We start from the raw sequence: 19,939 nt of genomic DNA, 5'->3' as shown, positions 1-19,939 counted from the left end.
TACAGTAGATTAAGAGCTGAAATGCATTATGTAGGTGGGAAGTACAGTAGGCACTACACAGGGCTGTGAATAAATTCAAAAGTTTATTTAGCCTCAGAAATTTGTAATAGGCTGCCAATTCCTCACCTTTATTCATCAATAAATGGGAGCTGGTGACTCTGCTAGACATGGCCTCAAGCACTGAGTTGAGACAGGCAAGTATAAATGCAGTGTGTCATTGGAACAAGTAGGTGTCATAGTGCTCAAGTATTGAGACAAGAAGCCTGTTGCCAATGTAATCCAAGGTACTAGATGGTTAAGAGCTGTTGTTCTCTCTATACAAGAAGTAGTTAATATTACAAAAACAGGAATATTTTGATTTAAGCTAAAGTAAAGTTTTGTCTAAACAATTGTGTTTTGTGAAAGATAAGACAGAACATCCCTCTGATAGCACGTTTTCTTTAAAACAGTGTTTTTTCCAGACACTGCTCATTCTTTGGAGATGATAACACCTTGAGTGAAGTATGATCTCTGCTGAACATATGTGTCTACTGTAATCACCTCTGTTTGGAGTTTTCTTTTTATCTCAAATGCAAAGGCAAGCAGAGAGCTGAAGCCAGCTCCAAATTAGCAAGAGTTTTGACTGTTGTTAAGTTTCACAATAACATTAAAATTAGACATTGGAAAGTAATAGAATATGCATAAGATTTCTGGGAAAATTTATACATACGCATGTAAGTCGGAAATATGTTCTCTAACCAGCTTTTGTCTCTGCACATGATTGATGGAGATCACTCCCTCGTGTTGCCCAGGCCTGATAAAGCGTGCTTGCTTTCTAGAAGTCCAAAATGAGTCTTAGAGAGTATTATTTACTGGTATTTTCGGTATCACTTATTCCAATATTTCATGTCCAAGACCTAGCTTGGTCTTCGTTGACAAAATACGGCACATTTCATTGACAATTATCAACACAGTGATGGCAAGCCAGCCAGAGTGTCTCTACCTCTAAATCACCTGTCACCTTTCCTCCATGGCAGAGAAAGCAGAGGAGACAACCCTTCCCGATCTGACATTTGCAGAAGCTTTCAAGTGGAGCAGAAGAAGTAGGAAATAAGAACAGCCTTTCTACAACACGGATCTACAGAAGCTTTGTTGACATTTCTTCTTTCCAGCACTTCACAGTGGAACGAAAGGAATGTCTTTGGAGCCTGCCACATTTTGTTTTTCTTGGACATGTGCCTTGACTTGCCAATGTCACTGGTTTTCCTGAGTGACAGTAGAAGCTTCTCTGTTTGCAATGCTCAGATATGTTTGCCAAATAGGACACAGTAGTAGAAAATTGGAAGAGGATCACTCATGTCTGCTGTATTTACAACCAGCTCCATCTTCATAATGACTCAGTACAGTGTAATCACTCCAGCTGCCTTTGCCCTGAAGATTCACCTCTGGCTCAGTGATGTGGGATTGGTGAGATGGTATTTGACCCTGGAATTGTGTCTCTCCTCCTGCTTACAATTACTGGCATACCTAAATAAGCTGCTCAGGCAAGTAGCTTAATACTAGTGCCTGTGATGTTACTTGCCTTTTGACCTGGAAGCCCAGGAAGCCCACTGAATCCATCTTTGCCAGGCAATCCCTAAACAAGAGAAAATCACAAGCTGTAAATGCCTGCTGTTTAAATCGTTAAAAGCAAGCTCAACATAAGCATGCTAAGTTCATTCCTCTTGCCACTGATATAGGTTTAAAGAAAGAAGAACCACTTCATGCATTTTGTTTTCACTTTTTCCCTCCTGTGACTCAAAATAAACAAAAGTTCTCACAATGCACGTCACCTGCTTGTCTCTTTTTCCAGTATCCCAGTTTTGGTAATGACCACTGGATGTCAGTATTGTAACAAAGAAACAACGATATAGAGCTTTTAATGCACTGTGGATTCTTCCAAAACTTTAAAAATGCCATTTTTACTTATCATCCTCCATAAGTCACTATTATCTGGAGTTATAAAGCCTTTTTAAAAGTCTATTTCTCCTTTTAAATATTGGTAATTTCTTACACAACACATAGACTCCTAAAATTAAATTATAAAACTCTTAGCGACAGAATTGTTCAGTAAGATAAGAAATAAAATTAATTCCTGTAATGCATTTAAAGTGGTCAGAAAAACTTTTGTCCTCTTTCTGAGTGTCAGTCAATCCCCAAGCATGGCAGGCTGCAGGTGGCACTTGTTAATACTCAATATTTCATAATTCACCTTTCTTGACAGAACAGACAACAGAAATTGCCATATTCTGCTAAACCTGAGATTTTAATTGTGAGTTCTTTGGCCCGATTCTGGAAACTCCAGATTTGGAAGAATAATATCTTGCCAAATGCAAAATGACTTTTGAAAGGTACTATATACAGAAAATGCAGTGGTCCTGGTGTATAGGAATAGTGGAGCTGTATCTGGTAAAATTCTTATTTTCAAAAAGCATCAGGGGCTAATGTTTGCATAAAAAGCAACAGTGTTGGAGTCCACATTAAAACCTGGCGTCTAGACAAGCTGCAGGAAACAAAGCAAAGACTTGAGAATTAAAAGTATCTGAAGTCATAGAGAGCATGGAAGCAAGGGAAGCAGTTGCTCAACACTTACAGCTGGTCCTGGTGGTCCAGGTTTACCAGAAACTCCAATTTCTCCTGGCAATCCCTGGAAAATGAAACCAGAACAATAACAATAACAAAAAAAAATGGTATTTCTGTCCTTTGCAGCTACCTCAATGGAGGTTGCTGCTTTCAATTTAAATGCTATTTGCCCCTCCATGGCAGTCAGGTCTCTTTCATGGTCCTGCAGACACAGATTTATCTGCAGGTAGCACCGATGTGGTTCCAGTGCTCAACACAGAGAAGCTGTCCTCTAGGACCAGCTGTGGCTTTTCAGCAAAAAAAAAAAAAACACAAGAGAAAACATACATTACCAGAGGGCCTTTTCCCAGCATCCCAGTTTTGGTGGTATGGTTTGGCTCAGTTCCCACTGAAACCCAAGATCCCCGGCTATTTTTAACTCTTGTTAATATAAAATAAAAACTAACAACCAAACCAAGGCTGTTTTCTTACTGGTGCGCCAGGTGGTCCAGCGGGTCCAGCAATGCCTGGGGGCCCTGGAGGTCCCTGTAAAAGAGAAAGTAAAATCACTTTATTAAACTCTCTGCTAGTGGCTGAAAGCCTTAGGTTCTTTCCCTGTGCAGTCAGGGCCCTATTTGAAACAGCAAAAAACACTGAAATTAATTTCATTAATTTGTGTGAAAATAACACAAGATGTCAAACTGAGCTCCTAGGGAACTATGCTCATGAGCAGAACAGGATCTCCAGCTTAAGCTAGTAATTATTACTGCTACAAGTGAATTCCATCCTCCACCCCAGTACAAGAGACGGAGGAGTTGAAGGCCATCAACGGTAACATACAGCACAAAGCTTGTCCAGTATGATTCCTTGTACCATCCAGCTTATTTTAATATCCATTAATGTTGTCTCAAAGTGAACAATTTATGTCTACAAAAAGATCTCTGAACGGAAAAGGCTTGAGGTTTGGGGTTTTTTGGGGGTAAAGGCAGGTGTAAAAATATGTATCTAAAAGTATGAAGAAGAAATGTAGTAGATCAAGTGTTTTAAAACAAATGCACCACCATTTTAGTGCTTAATGTTAACTTTGTTGATAGTAAAAGGTCCTCACAAACTAGTACTTCAATGCACACATTCAGCTGGCAATGTGCAAGCAATCTTTTTTAATCATTTCCCTGTAGTAGCTGTTTCTCCTAGGGAAAATGCTCTAGTAGCCAAATGCTCTAGTAAAAAGTAGCCATCCAATTTTCAGATAGGTTTATTCTTGGGTGTAGAGCAAATTGTTAAATTTGGCTTCTTAGATTAGAAATTTGTTTCTGCATTCAGGAGATCTTAACAGGTTGCCTGAACTGGAGAGATGTTTGTTACTTTCATTGCAGACAGGATAGAATTTCTTCTGTTCTCAGAATGAAGCAAGTGTTTGTGTATTTTTTGGATCAGAACCTAAGCAAACAACATGAGGATGGATGTGAAAAATGGATATATGACTGAGTTGAAATTTTACCCTGTCTGTCTCCTTCTGTCTTTCTAACATGATGCTTTAATTCATTTTCAGTTTTCAGCTCTGGGTTAGTTCTGGAGTGTTTGTACTACCCCCCAACCCTCATGTAAAGAATTAAAACTGAACAACTGACATAAGACAGAGAGTGGCAAGTCAGTCCTTTTCCTGCTATATCTGTGTCATTATTCAATATCACAATGCACAGCTTTTGTGATTAAGGCATTGCAAGTCATGGATCAGTACCAGTATTTCACTTTTAAGGAAAAATGTAGCTGAAAAGAAGAAGAAAGTGTAAAAACGTGAGGACAAGTAATTATTGGAGGTATGGTTTGACAAAAGAATGTAGCAAATGAGCAGTCTTTTTAGAACACGCTTGTAAAATTCAGGGAGAACAGAAGACAGCCTCTCACCAATAGATGGAGCAAAGCAACCAAGGAAGACCTGTAAATGCACTTGGCTCCCATGATCTGCTTTCATTGCAACTCAGAACAGACATGGAGTCATCCCATCAACTACATTAGCATTTACGGAGTACTTCAAAAGTGAGCACAACTGAAAAAAAAATCCCCAGAACGACACGCCTTGGGATGCACTGATGCTGCTGACAATTCCTGGGGAGTCCTGCACTGACTTCTGGGGATGTTGCGTCAGCTGCTGTTGCAGGAGGGTTCTGCAGTTAAGGAACTCTAGTCCCTTTAGGAAACACCTGGTCAAGACGATCTGTCACTTAAAAAAGGCTTTGTGATTTTTGAAAAGAATCAACAGTCCATATTGACCCAGCACAAGAGAAAATATCACACCATAGGCACAACTGAATGGAGTGACCTCATATGCCTGGGGACATGGAAGTTCTGCTTGACCCTACTTCATTTCTTCAAGGATGGTATTGGTGAGAGGCCCTGCTATAAGGGAGGGCTTCCATGAAGTTTGGATGCAGTACTGGGAAAGAAGGCAAAGGTACTTTTGTGGTAGAAAAACAACAACAAACTGACTTAGTGGCAGAATGGACTGTGCATAAGTGCAGGAAAGAAAGTGCAGGATTTACCTTCGCAGACTTGCCTTGCAAATTCCATTAGTTTCTCCCCAGTAGCCCAATTTTATTCTCTTTTCTCTGCCAGTAACTGAATCACTTCTCACAATCAAACATATTCTCCATGGCCCTACAACAGGGACATTCTACCATTAGGGGAAAAACCTCAGTCTGGTCCCAGTCTCAAGCCAAGCATCCCCCAGATAGAATGCAAGTTACCCTACACAATACATACAGGGGTCAATCTGCTCCAAAAGCAAAGTCTTACTTCAGTGTAAACCCTGAAACGTAAGGTGCTACATCCTCTTCATCCCAATTATTTGTCCTAGTATAATCTTGCTATCCAAGACAAATTCTAATTATTATCTTAGACTTTCTATACTCTGGATTCCAATAACCTTATGCAACTTGAAGCCTTGAAATGTAAGCACACTGATCCTTACCCTAAATTGCCACTAATAATTGAGTTTTACTGTTCTCCATGAAAGCAATCATCTAGGACATCATGTCCAAGACTGGTTTATTCAGGTAATTTCACTACATAGAATCATAGAATGGTTTGGAATTGAAGGGACCATGAAGGTCATCTAGTCCAAATCCCCTGCAGTAAGCAGGGACATCCTCAAAAATATCAGGCCACTCAAGAGCCCCATCCAACCAAACCCTGAGTGTCTTCAGGGACAGGGCATCCACCAACCCTCTGGGCAATCTGTTCCAGTGCTTCACCACCCTCAGTGGTGAAAAAAATTCTTCCTAATATCTAGCCTAAACTTCTCCTCTTTTAGTTTGAAACCATCACTCATTCCACCCCACCCCTCACTGGCACAAGCCCTACTATAAGGCTTTTCCCCATCTTTCTTACAAACCTCCTTTAAGTATTGAAACGCCACAATAAGGTCTCCTTGGAGTCTTCTCTTCTCCAAGCTGAACAACCCCAGCTCTCTCAGCCTCGCTTCATAGAGGAGGTGTTCCAGGCCTTTGATCATTTAGTGACCCTTCTCTGGACCCACTCCAATAGGTCCGTGTCTTTCCTTTTCCATGTTGCATCAACAAATGTTACACCCACTAATGGAAAACTCTTCTGATAAAAGCCTCTCTGAGATCATAGAATCATAGAATAGTTAGGGTTGGAAGATCATCTAGTTTCAATCCCCTGCCTTGGGCAGGGACATCCCACTAGATCAGGCTGCCCAAGGCACCATCCAACCTGGCCTTGAAAAACTCCAGGGATGGGGCAGCCACAACTTCCCTGGGCAACCTGTTCCAGTGTCTCACCACTCTCATGGTGATGAAATTCTTCCTAATGTGCTGTCTAATGTGCTGCCTCTCTCCAGTTTATACCCATTCTCTCTTGTCCTATCACTGCAAGCCCTTATGAATAGTCCCTCTTCAGCTTTCCTGTGGGCCCCCTTCAGGTACTGGAAGGTCGCTATCAGATCTTCTCTGAGCCTTCTCTTCTCCAGGCTAAACAAGCCCAACTCTCTCAACCTGTCATGGAATAGTTTACAGAGAATGTGTCTGTAAAAGCTTTTTCTCCAGAGACAGATATCTGGAATGGAGATGGATGTAGAAAGAACAGTTTTACTAAATGACCACCAGCATCCTTGTGAGATAGGATGCTCACAGCCCACTATAGCTGACTGCGTGCACCAGTCCATCTACTGTCCTACTCAATTTCTTGCTTTCTGCAGTTGTGGATGGCTACAGCAAGTGACTGGGACACACAGAAATAAAATGGCATGATTACGTGAAAGTTGCAGAAATACATTGTACATGACCTTTATAGAGCCCTCCCTTTTGCTACTGTCCAAAGCAAATCAGTTTCACTTGTATACAAATTTCTTGTATACAATGTTATTGTAGCCCTTCTCCTGACTTCTGAGAATACTCAAGACTATTCTTTCTAAGGATTTAGAAAGGACCACACTGACAGCAATTATTTGTGAATAAAAAAACTTCTATACAACAGTTGCAGCAGGAGAGCCTCTAATGCTTAACTCTAAAATCTCATGCCATCATTTTTTAACTTCCCTTTTGTCACTGAACCCAGATTAAAGTACCTGATTTTACTGATCATCTTTTCAGTGATCATTTAATAAATCACACAAATGAGAGCACCTGTCTCAAACCCAGTCCCCAGTGCTGTCCCTTTAAAATCCTGGTCTAGTAGAAAATAATGATGGAGTGGGTTTTGATGGCTGGTAAAAATTCTGATGTGTGCTTCCTAAATGCTGAAGCAAAACCTGATATGTGAAAACATTACTTCAAAACAGAACTACACAAACTGTTTGGAAAACAAATGAAAAGCATGGATCTTTGACTTGAAACAAAGTACAGCCAAACTGCTGTTTTGAAACAAAAAATTTCAAATGTTCATTAAAATCCAAACCATATCACACTGGGAGAGAGTGTGGCTGTTTTCAGGCTTGTGTTTCATCCAGTTCTGTTCCTTAGATGATGTAATGCAGGGGCAGTTCTCAAGAAAGAAAGCTGACACTCTCTGTATTGAAGGAACAGCTGTACCTCTCCTCTAGAATCCGCTAAAGGATGGTTCTCCCCTTTTCCTGTGTACCTTGCTGAAAAACAGGCTGGGAAAGGCAGAGCTATTAAGGTTCTGCACTCCCTAAGGAAGATAGGAAAATGAACAAAATACTTTGTCTGTGACTATATCAGTCGGCTGTTTGGCCTAAATCTCTTTTCCATGAAAAAAGGGATGGCTGTTTTAGAGAGAGGTGATCAAATGCCGTTCCAAGATGGAAACTGAAGTCTAATGGCTTTTCCAGATATCTGTCTCTGGAGGAAAAGCTTGTACAGACATATTCTCTGTATATTATTCCATGCCAGTGACTGGATCCTCTTACACAATGAGGAAGGCTTAGATACGCCCTTAACTCATGTCAAAACAGACTGTGGTCTGGGTTTTTTAGGCAGTGTCAGCTTTACAAATGAGAAAAACCTCCAGGACATGCAGGAGCATCCTGTCTGCTGCCACAATGATGGCAAAATTCATGACCATGGTGCTGACAGCCTTTTCCCCTCCAATGTCTGTGCTTGTCTCTCCTTCAAGATCAATTAGTCCCTGAAATTTCACCTCTCAGAAAGTCCCCACTACACTTTCTTGTTGGCTTTGTGCTGTGTCCTCTTTATTTCCACTTCTCTCCCATCAGCAATGAGCAATGTTTTTGTGGAGCAATCTGTGTATCTCACCATGTCTATTGCTACTTCAACTCTCCATTTCTCCTCTGCTACTTCAGAGTGGTTTCTAATATCAGGTCCCCAAATCTGCTCTTCATGTCTCACCCCAGGCACTACAGTATCCACCAGCACAACTTCTGTGCATTATTTTCAGTAATGCTGCATTACAGCACCATATTACTGTTTGCTTAAATCCTGCCTTACTAACCAAGACAAAGATAATAGGCTTTTGAAAAAGGCTGGTGCTGACAACACTGAAATGCAAAAGCCTAAAGAGCCAATAAATCTGAGCAGTTAACTATGATGCATACTCTATAGTCAGCTTCAGTTATAGTGTCATAATTCATAGGTGAATGAGGTCTCCAGTTATTTCACCAGGTGGCTTTGTAACTGAAGTATCAACTTATTTTAAAAAATAAGATTTTTTCAAAAGAAAAAATCTCTAAACTGTCTTTTCAGCTCTACACAAGTAACTGAAAAAAAGTTGACTTTGCACATAACAGTCTGTCCAGGAGAACTTCTTGCTTTCAGTGAAAGGCAGAGTTGCTTTAATTTCATCACTTCCTGTAAGATATGGACATGATCTCTTTTGTCTACAAAGGAAGATTTATTTCTCTGTGTGTTCATTTTGTTTTACTGAGTCAGTGCATCAAATGAGAAAAACAACCCAAAACTCCTTTAAACTCCTTTATGGTCTTTTGTTTCAGTACTATTAATGGTCTGCACTCGTGAAGACTGGTTTTTTTTCCTTTATTTTTTTTAAAGGTATAGATCTTATTAAAGATAGCTCTGAGCAATTTCTTCCAGTTTTGAGCAGCACTGACATAGTTTGAATTCAATCTGAGCTTTGCAGCTGGGGCCTGTATTCTTTTCTTACATTTCACTGTATACTTGCATTATAAAAAGGACATTAAGGACACCATGCATTTCAGAGGATGTAATTTATTTCTTGAATTACTTAAGAAAAGAAAGTCTTGAGCTCACACACCATGGTCAAGTCTATACTAATTAAATCACTGCGAACAAAGACTTGAAAAGGTACAGCTTGTACTGGTCATCCTCAGAGATCTTAGTCATATCACCAGGTTATCTAGCATAAGTCAAGCCTTGGTAACAGCCCAGAGATATTACAGCTGTCATGTTTTTGCTTAAAACTCAAAGAGTTTTGACTTGTTTTGCTATCTCACAGGTGGACAGCATATACTTGCTCAGCTTGGAGAATCTAGAGAGTGGAGCAGTGGACCATTTATAGATACCTGCTTTAGGAGAGCTTCAGGCTCCACTGATAACATTAACTGGATTTTCATCAACAGGAGCCCTCAGTTAGCATCGGGGATTCAGCTCCCCTCTTCACTGAGCCTGCAAACAGTCCTCGTGGCTCACTTAGTATACATTGCCTAACTGCAAATCTCCTTTCTCCTCAGGATGCCCCTCATGCCTAGAAAAGCATTTGCAAACGTACCTCATCAACTGCCTTCAACTCCTTCTCTGAACTATTCCTATCAACAGACAATGAGATAGATAAGACATATTGAGATCTTGGGCAACCATGCAGAAAAGCACAGCCTCATCATTTCCCGTACTTGGTAACCATCCATCTATTTCAACAGAAAGCACTTTACAGAAATGTTCATTTTTCTGTCTGCATTTGAACAGCCTATTGCAATAGAAGTTTGGCCCATGACTAAGGTTCCTGGAAACTAAAATAGTACAAATAAATAATAACAACATAAACACATTATGAGTTCAGATGTCTGTGTCCTTGCTGTAGGAAAATCATTCATATCCAGAAGGGAAACAAGACACAGAGTATCTACCCCATGGCTTAATGATACTGCAAGATTCATCATTTCTAAAGGTCACTGGAAAACAAATGTTCATTTTTGGGGTGCTGACTGGACAACACAGAATAAATAAGCACAAGATCTGGTTCACCACCACATCTTATGAAGGAAAAAAAATGTTTCAAAACTTTTTGGATTAAAATTTAGTTTGACTGCAAGGAGAAATGCAAAACTAGGACAACCCTACTGTCACAAAACAAACCCAGTCTAGCTGAGAAGTTGTCTTCCAGCTGCTGCTTCAGGGTTTGACACTTAAATTACCTCTCAAATGTGACCATACCCAGTCAGTGATCCTTAAGGGTCAGACTTATGTCATCTCCACCATAGTTCATCACTGAATCTGCTGACCATGCTCCAGAGTAGCCCTCAGGTTGATTCCCTTGCACAGCTGCCTAATCCTTCAGGAGTTTCTCACCTGCACTGAGCATGACGGCAACTATTTTTCTTGATGAAGCTCAACAATCATTTCAGATAGCCTTCCCTATGTCTTTCACTATAATGTGCCTTCTACAGCTCCTATGTCCACTACTTCATTTTGCCTGTATAGCCATTAATGGGATGAATCAGCTCAAAAAAACCCACCTACATTTAAATTTAAAATAGTAGACAAAAGGGAGGTTATTTTAGTGCCCTAATCTAATTCATGTATGGCCATCTTAAGTCAGTTGCAATGCCAGGGAGATAGTATAGCAACAGGTGACACAGACTTCCACACACAACTTGGAAGAATATCCATGCAACTACAGCATAAGGAAACCAGTATTCTCCTAGGGTATTTTTGGAGCATGGTCTGATTAAGATAAAAAAAAATGCTGATAAAGTGCTTAAAAAGCCTAATGTCACAAAAACTGCTGTTAAGCTGAAAAGTAGTTTTGTCACAAACTGAGTGTAAGCACTTTCTCCAAACAGAAATAAGGAAATCTGCAGTAATAATTCCAGAACACAGAGCAACTGCAGGAACAGGAGTAATATTTTTCCATTCTTACAGTTAGCTTGGAGGAACAGTCAAGTATCCGTTGATGGGGCTAACATTATATGCGGTTTTAATTAACATAAAATTTGCTAACTTTATTTAGCCTGTGTGGAAAGCAAAATTACTGAATGCTATCTCAGCAATTTTCTCTGATACATTTATAAAATCGCTAGCACATGCATATACTTTTTTTTTTTAAGTTGCAGGGAACTTGAGCTGAGTGAATATGACATTGTTTGGATGGACAGTGTCACGCATCTCTGAAATAATGCACAGAGAAAAATCTTCTCACAAAAGCAAGGCAAATTCACTCAATGGTTCAGAATGATTGAAAGGACTTTTTAATGTTATCCAACGGCGGAAAAAACCCCAAAACCTATATCAAACAAAAAAAATTAAATCCATTAGAAAGGTTTGCAACTAATACTTGCAAATTGGATACTGTACCAAAGGAAAAAGTCTTCATCAGTATCAAGTGGTGTTTTGCAGGGCAAGTTTCCCAGCTGGACAGAAAGGCCCTCACCTACACAGACTCGTAAGCCCCTGGATTGCCTCTCTGACAACCTCTGTAGACGTGTGAACAGCTTATTACAAAACATCTGCCACAAAAAACATTTCTAGATTGTGTTTCATGGTTACAAGGGCATAGCTTGCCAGAAAAAAACAGATGAAAAATCAGCATCTGCTGTTTAACAGTGTACCGGTTATTGCAATACATCACCAACAGCTGTGGTAATGGAGACTCTTCATACCTGCCCAAAACTTAACTGATTACAGAAACAAAATCCAAAAGATCCAACTTCTTAATTTATTATTCAAAAGGGAATGAAGGAAATGCTTTGTTTTATCCTGAGTAGTCAGATGAAACTGAAGTTGCATCTTTCCTGCTTAAGGACATTTCTGCAGATATTTTTCTTATTGCAAGGGTAACCCTACAAAGTGACTGGAGTCAGCTCAGTTTGGCTACAAAGTCAGCAAGAAGCCAAACCAGAGGCAAAGGTCAGTGTTGTTATAATACAGGGCAGAATGGGTTGATACAAGGTGGAGTCAAATCCTCTCTGGCGATGACTAACATACACAGCTCTATTTTGCCTTTGTGATGTTACAGCTAATTTGCCAAAAGTGTTAAAAGAAAAGAATTAAGAGGTCATTAACTTTAGACTTCTTTCCTTATGGGGAGAATAAACCTTTCGTTTTAAGCCCCTGTCTATACCTTCCTCAATAAGCCAATACCTATCCCCCTATAACAAGTAGAAATGTGAGTATCAAAACCACAAAAACGGTCTTGTGCACAAAGAAGTGTGCTCTTTTTTTAAAGTCCTTCTTCCCTCAAGACGGCAACACAGGAGGTATATCTGCAATTGCCAATTCACACAGCCAACAATTAGCTGAGGCACTTCCCTAAGTATTACAAAAGACAAATCACTGCTTACCCTCTGGAACAGTACTGCTCTATTCACGAGCAATGTGGAAATCACATACAAAACACCTCCTTATGGCACTGTTCAAAGACACTGAAAAACTCTGGAAGGTTAAAGTAATTGCTTCCAGACAGGCAGACTTTTCTCTATCGCAACAGGGTAAATTAGTTTGGCTCTTAAAGAAGACAGACCAACTTCACAGACAGTCCAGATGAGAAGAGAACAAGGTACGAGCATGCTGCATTGCAGTTCCAAGTCACTTGTTGCCACAAAATATGTTTTTCCACATACTATGTGGAAATGAAGAAAACATTACCTACCTGAGGGCCGATCAGACCATTGATTCCTGGGAATCCTGGTTCTCCCTTTTTACCCTGTGTGTTCAACAGAGGAGCAAATATTAGACACTAAGGCAAAGATAGCTACTTTCCAAAATCTTTCATCCCCAAACTGGTAAATCACCTTAATGAGGGTAAACAAAGCACAAAAACTAGAATAGAAAACAGCAGACATCATTTCAATGTGAAACTGCAGTTGTCTTTGACAGGTCTGTATCTCCCTGACTGTGATAATAGCTCCAAAGGTGAGAGTTGGTCTCATGCACATCTTGGTGTCTCCTACACTCTGCAAACCCACTTGGGTGCTTCCAGTAGAGGATCAGAGAAACCACAGACCTCTCTAGTCACTGAGATGCAACCAAGGTAAGTACCAAGTGTAGGTACATTCTGAGAGGCACTTTCTTGGTAGCAGTCTAACCCTTCACCCACTCCCAACAAAGCCAAGTGTCCCTTGTATTCCTTGCACTATTTCATGCATTAAGAAAGAAAAGAATTAAAATTGTGGTGCATGGATGGATATAAAAGATTCACAATCTCTAAGCCAAGAAGCGGGAATACATGATGCATATCTAACTAGCGTTGGCAATACAACCAAGGATCACAGATCACTGGAAAATTGGTCACATCTGTAAAATCTTACTTGGGAAATCTGAGGAAGGTTGTAGCAGCACCACCTTTCCCCCAAACCTATCTCAAAAGCTGAGAATGTGGAATAAGGATAAATTTCACCTCATCCAACAAGTATACACTGATTGTTCTGTTTCCATACTGATGTCCAGGCATGGTAATCTGTCTGTTCTTTAAGTATAATTCCTTGAAGCTTTGGTGCTTGTCAAAATATTGAGAAATGCCTTAAAGCAGCATGTGATTATACCAACAGAGAAGTTGAGTGTGTCATTTCCCATTGTGAAGGGGACATTTTGCCCACTCAGAGGTCAGACAAAATCAAACTACAACAGATTTGTTTCATAACATTACAGCCTGGCTGTAAAGTACAGAAATACTTGCTGGGAGAAATTATACCTATGAGAGCAAAGCCCAGTGAAATGTCACATCACCTAATAATATGACAGAGAAAACTAGCAATTATGGTCTGTTACTTACAGCAAGAATAAGCTAAATGTGTAAGAATGTGTATTCTTTGACTATATGAAATATATGTTATTTGCCTTCATCAGCGATTTGAACAATAGCATAGTTGAAAATTTGTGTTTAATTGGAAATGGATATATTTGCCTCACTGACAATTATAGTTTAACTCTTGATTTTATCTATGTCACCAATCCCTTTTTCCTTCTTTTTGTTCATTTGCTTACATTTCCATTTCTGCACTGATGAACTTTGCAAGGGCAAGCAATGTCATCTGAGCATTTCAAGCACCCACAGATGTACATGAACACAACCACTCATCGGAAAGATCTCTACCATACAGAAGACAGGAAAACAAGGAGAAATGTTGATTCAACTCTGCTAGAGAGAAATTTTGAAAGGTATGATAGCCCAGGACTCTTTTTATCCTTGTTGTTAGTAAGCAGAATGGCCATATATTTTCATAGCATGGTTTTCCCTGAGGTTTAGCCCCACAAACAGAGGTGGGTTTGGCACCAAGTACATAAGAAACACCCTTAATTGTGAATGAATAGGACTGTTCACATAAATACCAACTATTTTCACGGTAAGCTAGATGGGATGCTAGGATTACCCCTGTCCTTTTACCTCTACATTACTAGATGAGCCAGAAGAAGTCCAGCAGTTTTAATAAATGTTTGAACTCCCTGAAGGTAGCAGCATTTTACAGTCTCCATATCAATTAGACAATGACAGCAAATTAAGTAGTGAGACCATCTCCCCTGCCTGAAGAAGCAAAAAACAACAGCACTGGCTAGTTTGTGAATGATCATAGGGGCTGTTACGAAAAAAAAACCCAGTAAGAGCTCTAAGGGCTTTTGGACATTGACAGAAATTGTATCTAGGGATAGTCTCTTTCAAAAAAGTCTATCTCATTTGCTGGGCAAATTTATTCTCTTCTCTCTCCTGGATTATTTGCACACATCCCCCTGGATTTACCAATCAAGTACCTCCTTCCCTTGGACCCCGTGAGCCTAATGAGTTCCAATCAAGAGGAGTTCACACACAGAGAAGAGTTCCAACAGTATTGACTGTGAGTTTCAAGTTGTGACTGGCCAGAGAACACGGACATCATACGCAACAACATACTTAGACAGGAGAGAGATGTGTCAGGAAGGGGGAAGATAAATATTTATATTTCTGTCCCATCATTAGATGCACAAAGAAGAGCTTAGCAACCGTCCAAGCATCTGAGAAATTTATCCCCATCCTGCAGATAACTAGGATAAACTATTTACGTATTGACAAGCACTCTTAACACATTTATTCTGGGTTTTGCCCTGAGCCCATCAGTCCCTAGTTTTAACAAGACCCTTTAGGCTCTATTGTAAAACAAATATGTAGCACTTACTGAGACTCAGAGCCTTGTAATCTAGTTGTAAAGAGTCAAGAAAGGTCATTAAGCTTTTTGTGCTGCTCTGACTTTGGGGATAAACATTCAGAGGTTATGGACTCATGCACACGGAAATCTGCTGAAATACCACAGCTGAATTAAAGATTCAGAAGACATCCTTTGTAAATCATTGCTTGAGCTGCACTCGTTCCTCTCGCCTCCAACCTGATAGACCTTGACATCAAATTTTACAATTAGCTCACAGGAAAAAAGGGTCTTGCAGTAAAATTTTTCAAAGTTATCTCTGTTTCTAGTCAACTCACTTTCACTCTGTGCTTCGCATAAATTATATTATGCACGATGTAACTTGAAAAAAATGGGAATTATTATTACTTATCTGCCTGACTCGTGGACACTGGAGTCATAACATGGAAAAGGACATTCATCAAAGGTTACTGTTTAAAAAAGATATTTTCCATTACTTTTTTTTCCCATAAAACCATTCTTACTATCCTATGAGACTCCTGTACTTTTTTGGTTTTGTTCTTTGAGCACAGGAAAATTTTGGCAACGCAAATTTAGAAAATTAGGCTGCAGTACAACAGATCAAACTCAGACTGGGTCTAGGTAGCTGCTCTCTCATCCCTATGTGGAGAGTATTGCTACAGGATAAATAGGACATTTTCTCTTGGTTCCCTTCTGAAATTTCAGACACTTGAATGAACTTCTATCATTTCAATAATGGGCAATTCCTTGAAATCTAAATTATTTGGAGCCCACTTCAGAAGAACTGTCTTTTGGCTGGAATACCCAACGATCTGCACATTTTGTGTTTATCAATTTTAAAAAGTAGGGTTTATTTTCAACAAATATTTCAGTAGAGTAAGTGTCAGAAAACTTGAGAGCAGAATCAAACCACTTCAATTCTCTTCAATTCCACAGAAGAAAGAGGGGGACAAGAAGAGGGGGAAAAAAAAATAAAGCCAATGCAGCACCCTAAAATGAAACCAGATTCTCAGAGTTCTACCTCTTCTTCAGGCAGCTTTAGTAAAATCAGAGTGACAATACTGTCTATTAGTCAAAGGTCTTAAGGTACAAATAAAAATAGCAAAGCTTCTTTCTTCCCACTGCACACTCTTGATATGAGAGTATCATTGTCAAAATACAGACATCAGTGTCAGGCACTTGCAAGCAGCTGGCTAATATAATGCACACAACCCAGTTGCTTGGTTCAGGTTGGAATTGTTATTTCCTGCCCCCGGAAGGGATCAAAGGATGGACATGAATTGTCAGATTAACAGTTCAGTAGATGTACCAAGGAGGCTGAGCACACTGTTTCTGTGCCCATAAAACACTTCAAGACCTGCAACTAAAGCAGTCTAACACAGAACTGGTTTTAAATGCCTGAAAGATGATCTGTTTTCCCAGTTTAGGCTCCTCTTAATGTTTTTGCTACTATTGGACCACACCCCAGGATGTTATCAGCCCTCCAATCAGCTTTCCACATTAAAGAACAATGCCTAGAAGCTTGCATTATTATCATTACATTGAAAACACACTGTACATATTGGAGCTTCTGGGAATGGGCTGCAGGAGGGAGAGATTGTGATAAATTTAGCAATCAAATCTCTACAATACCGTCAGCTCTTTTTGAGACCATAACAATCTCTTCATTTTATGCTCTCAAACACATTTGGTTTCATGTTTTCTAAATCAAACATTAGGAAGATTCTTTATCACATTCCTCAGTCAGCTCAGGAGCTTTCCTTTTTCTAATGCCAAATAGGGTCTGGTAGCATCTTCTTTAGTCTGTCCCTCACTCCCTCAGACACTATTGTCCTGCAGAGCAGCGAGTCCCAGCCTTTGGGCACACTTTCTGCCACTCACCAGTGACCTTTGTGCTTTTAAGAACAGCTGTGAGTATGCTGCTTTCTTACCTACATCTTCTGGGAAATTTGTTTAAGAGTAACATGGTGATGCGCTGAATTGCCATGAAGTGACCTGCTGGGTATCATGGGATTATGTCTAAAGTTCTTGCAGATAGCAAAGCTGGTTTGGTAGCAAGCTCTCAAAAGCAAAAGAGACATGGTCTTAAGTGATCTGTAATACCAAGGCCAGAAGAAGCCTGAGGCCATCAGAAGCCCAGATGATAGGGCTTCTTCACTCCAGGTGGTTATTCAGACATGCATGTACCACTCATCAGCAGACTCTGCAACTACTTCAAGAAATGTGCAGTCTAAGCAGGATGGTGGAAAAAAAATATGGGAATACAAAAAATGCATTTAAAAGAAAGATAAAGATTGTAGTAGCCAGGTTTAAACTGATGCGTTCTTTACTATAAAACAAATGGTGACTCTATAAAGAATGTGGTTTTTATATTGGCAATTATACTACCCCATGTACTCTTTTATTTCTTCAGCAGTAACAGGAAAAGCCACTTCGGGCCAAAAGAACATCATACTTCCTCCTTTCCTAGAAATCTTTCCAAAATATATTACTCCTCTATGGTCAGACAAATAATCATTAGGGTATTTGGCACAATATGTCATCTTCTATGAAATCTACGCACTGTGTAGATGGCTCACGCATCTTATTTCTAACACTAGCCAACATTGCCTCTGTCCTTGCACCACTCAGGAGCCTTCATTTCCAGTGTACTGTGTTTTGAGATATGAATTCCTTTATGAAATGGTTCCAAACATCTTTAGTCCATCAGTAGCTTGTGCCAGCAGTATTACAACTAACTAAACTACTGCAGGCTTCTAAGAACTCCAACAAACGGTTGTATCTGCATTCTTGTGTCAGGCCAGGGGCTTTCAGCATGTGCGGACATCATTTACATCTTGGTCGAGGACCATAAAGCAAAACTGAGGTTGAATCATACCGCAAAACTCTAAATGTTTTACATCAGCTCCTCTGCAGCGTGCTACTTGAGAGGATGCTGAAGTCAATCTTGTATTGTAATACGTCCCTTATGTTACACAATACTAGCGCATAATAAAGTACCTCAGGAACCCAATTTTTCATGTCTGGAAACACCCCCTACATAAACCAGCAAAGGGACCAGCCAAGCAGATGGAAAGTGATTTTCATTTGTTCTGCATAGATCTGTTAATAATATTGAAAAGTAGTCCTGAATCTAGCTCTAGCTATGTCTAATTTTTCTGCTGTTACCTAGTGAAGAAGATATATCTATGCTAGGTACAATGAGCCAGGGCTTCATGTGCAAAAAGCACAGGATCTTATGTCTGTGCAGTTAACTCTCCACCTCAAAAAAGAAGATGGCCTTTGTCATCCACCGTAACAAATACAGTCACCTTGTAATGCAAGGACATTTGTGGGAAACAACTACTTGGCATGACCCAAAGATGTGCTGGTGAACATGCTCAGTGATAAACAAACCCATGCTCATACCACTGCTCTGGCTGTTTGGTTTGATCACATATTTGCATAGCCTTAGACTCCTATCCCTATTTACAGGGGACACAGAGGTAAAGAGATGTTTTGAGCATCTTATGACAAGACAGGGCTGAAGCCATAAATGAAACTGAAGCATCATGACCCCATCCATGTCCTCTACACCAGGCTATGCTACTGGAGAGCTTTGTTGTTCGGGTATGCTATCTGTTAATCTGTTCTTTCTCCCACATGTAGGTTTTCCATGTAGAACCACCAAGAATAGGATTTTGATTCATCTCAGGTATTCAGTCATTGAATAATGGTCTTTAATTTTAAAAAAAACCAAACCAAAACAAAACAAAAAACCAAAAAATCTATCCACCTAAGGTGCCTTAGAACCTTAGGGGAAGAAATCTAACTATCTAGACACAACAGAGTCTAAGGAAACCTGGAAAAAGACAGCATGGATCAAATGACATTTTTAATCAAATGATTATTAGCAGGAGCATCATGTGTCCTGTTGCAGATCCTGACAGATCACTGTCCTTTCCTCAGCTAATGTGGTCTATTAATCTTGTTCAAGAAACAATGTCTCACAGCAGGCTTTAAAACCAGGATAATTCAGAACTTGTCAACTCATAAGCACAGAACAACTATTTGCTATAGTGATAAGGTGATATTTTCTGAAGACTGGAAAAGTACAAGGAAACAAGTGAATACCCTTTTTCACTGAGATACAACACAAGACTACATTCACCATCTTTAAAGGAGAAGATTCCTGAAAGCCAGGCTTACAGCTCAATTTAATATCATGCAATTCAATGGAAAGTCTGTAGAAATCCATCTACCAAGGAATGTAATTCTTCCCTTTACCGTCCCTTGCCCACACCTCTCTCTTGGTCACAGGCAGCGCTTTCACATCCACTCTTTAACAGCACTGGTGCTGACTGAAAGGCAAAGCATTACAGGCTACCCTCACAATATCCTCTATGGATTAAATAATGATCAGGTCTCCGTGACTACTTAGAAGAGTAACCCATCAAACAGTAGTACATAAAGTGAAGTGACTGCCTTCACAAAAGTTAAACAGCTATCTCATTTCCACCCTTATCTGTTATATGGGGAGACGTTCTTCGTACAAATGAGTGGAAGCAAGAAAAGGCATGTTCCATTGTGATGTTATCAGGTCCACTATGAAAT

The 19,939-nt window shown here is 39.9% G+C and overlaps 1 protein-coding gene across 1 annotated transcript in view; it reads right to left on the bottom strand.

The window, feature by feature from the left end:
* The window catches only part of COL22A1 (collagen type XXII alpha 1 chain), a 229,564-nt gene that overhangs the window by 64,048 nt on the left and 145,577 nt on the right, over positions 1-19,939 (bottom strand). The window contains exons 24-27 of the mRNA XM_054060475.1: positions 12,862-12,915; positions 3,073-3,126; positions 2,612-2,665; positions 1,562-1,615 (exon numbers count right to left, since the gene is read on the bottom strand). Of these exons, the coding sequence (XP_053916450.1) occupies positions 1,562-1,615; positions 2,612-2,665; positions 3,073-3,126; positions 12,862-12,915 (216 nt within the window). The remainder of the gene's footprint in view (positions 1-1,561; positions 1,616-2,611; positions 2,666-3,072; positions 3,127-12,861; positions 12,916-19,939) is intronic.

The sequence above is a fragment of the Cuculus canorus genome, chromosome 2 (assembly GCF_017976375.1).
Source record: "Cuculus canorus isolate bCucCan1 chromosome 2, bCucCan1.pri, whole genome shotgun sequence".
Classification (NCBI taxonomy): domain Eukaryota; kingdom Metazoa; phylum Chordata; class Aves; order Cuculiformes; family Cuculidae; genus Cuculus; species Cuculus canorus.
Note: the sequence above shows the minus strand (reverse complement) of the source record. Positions and strands in the feature narration are given on the sequence as shown.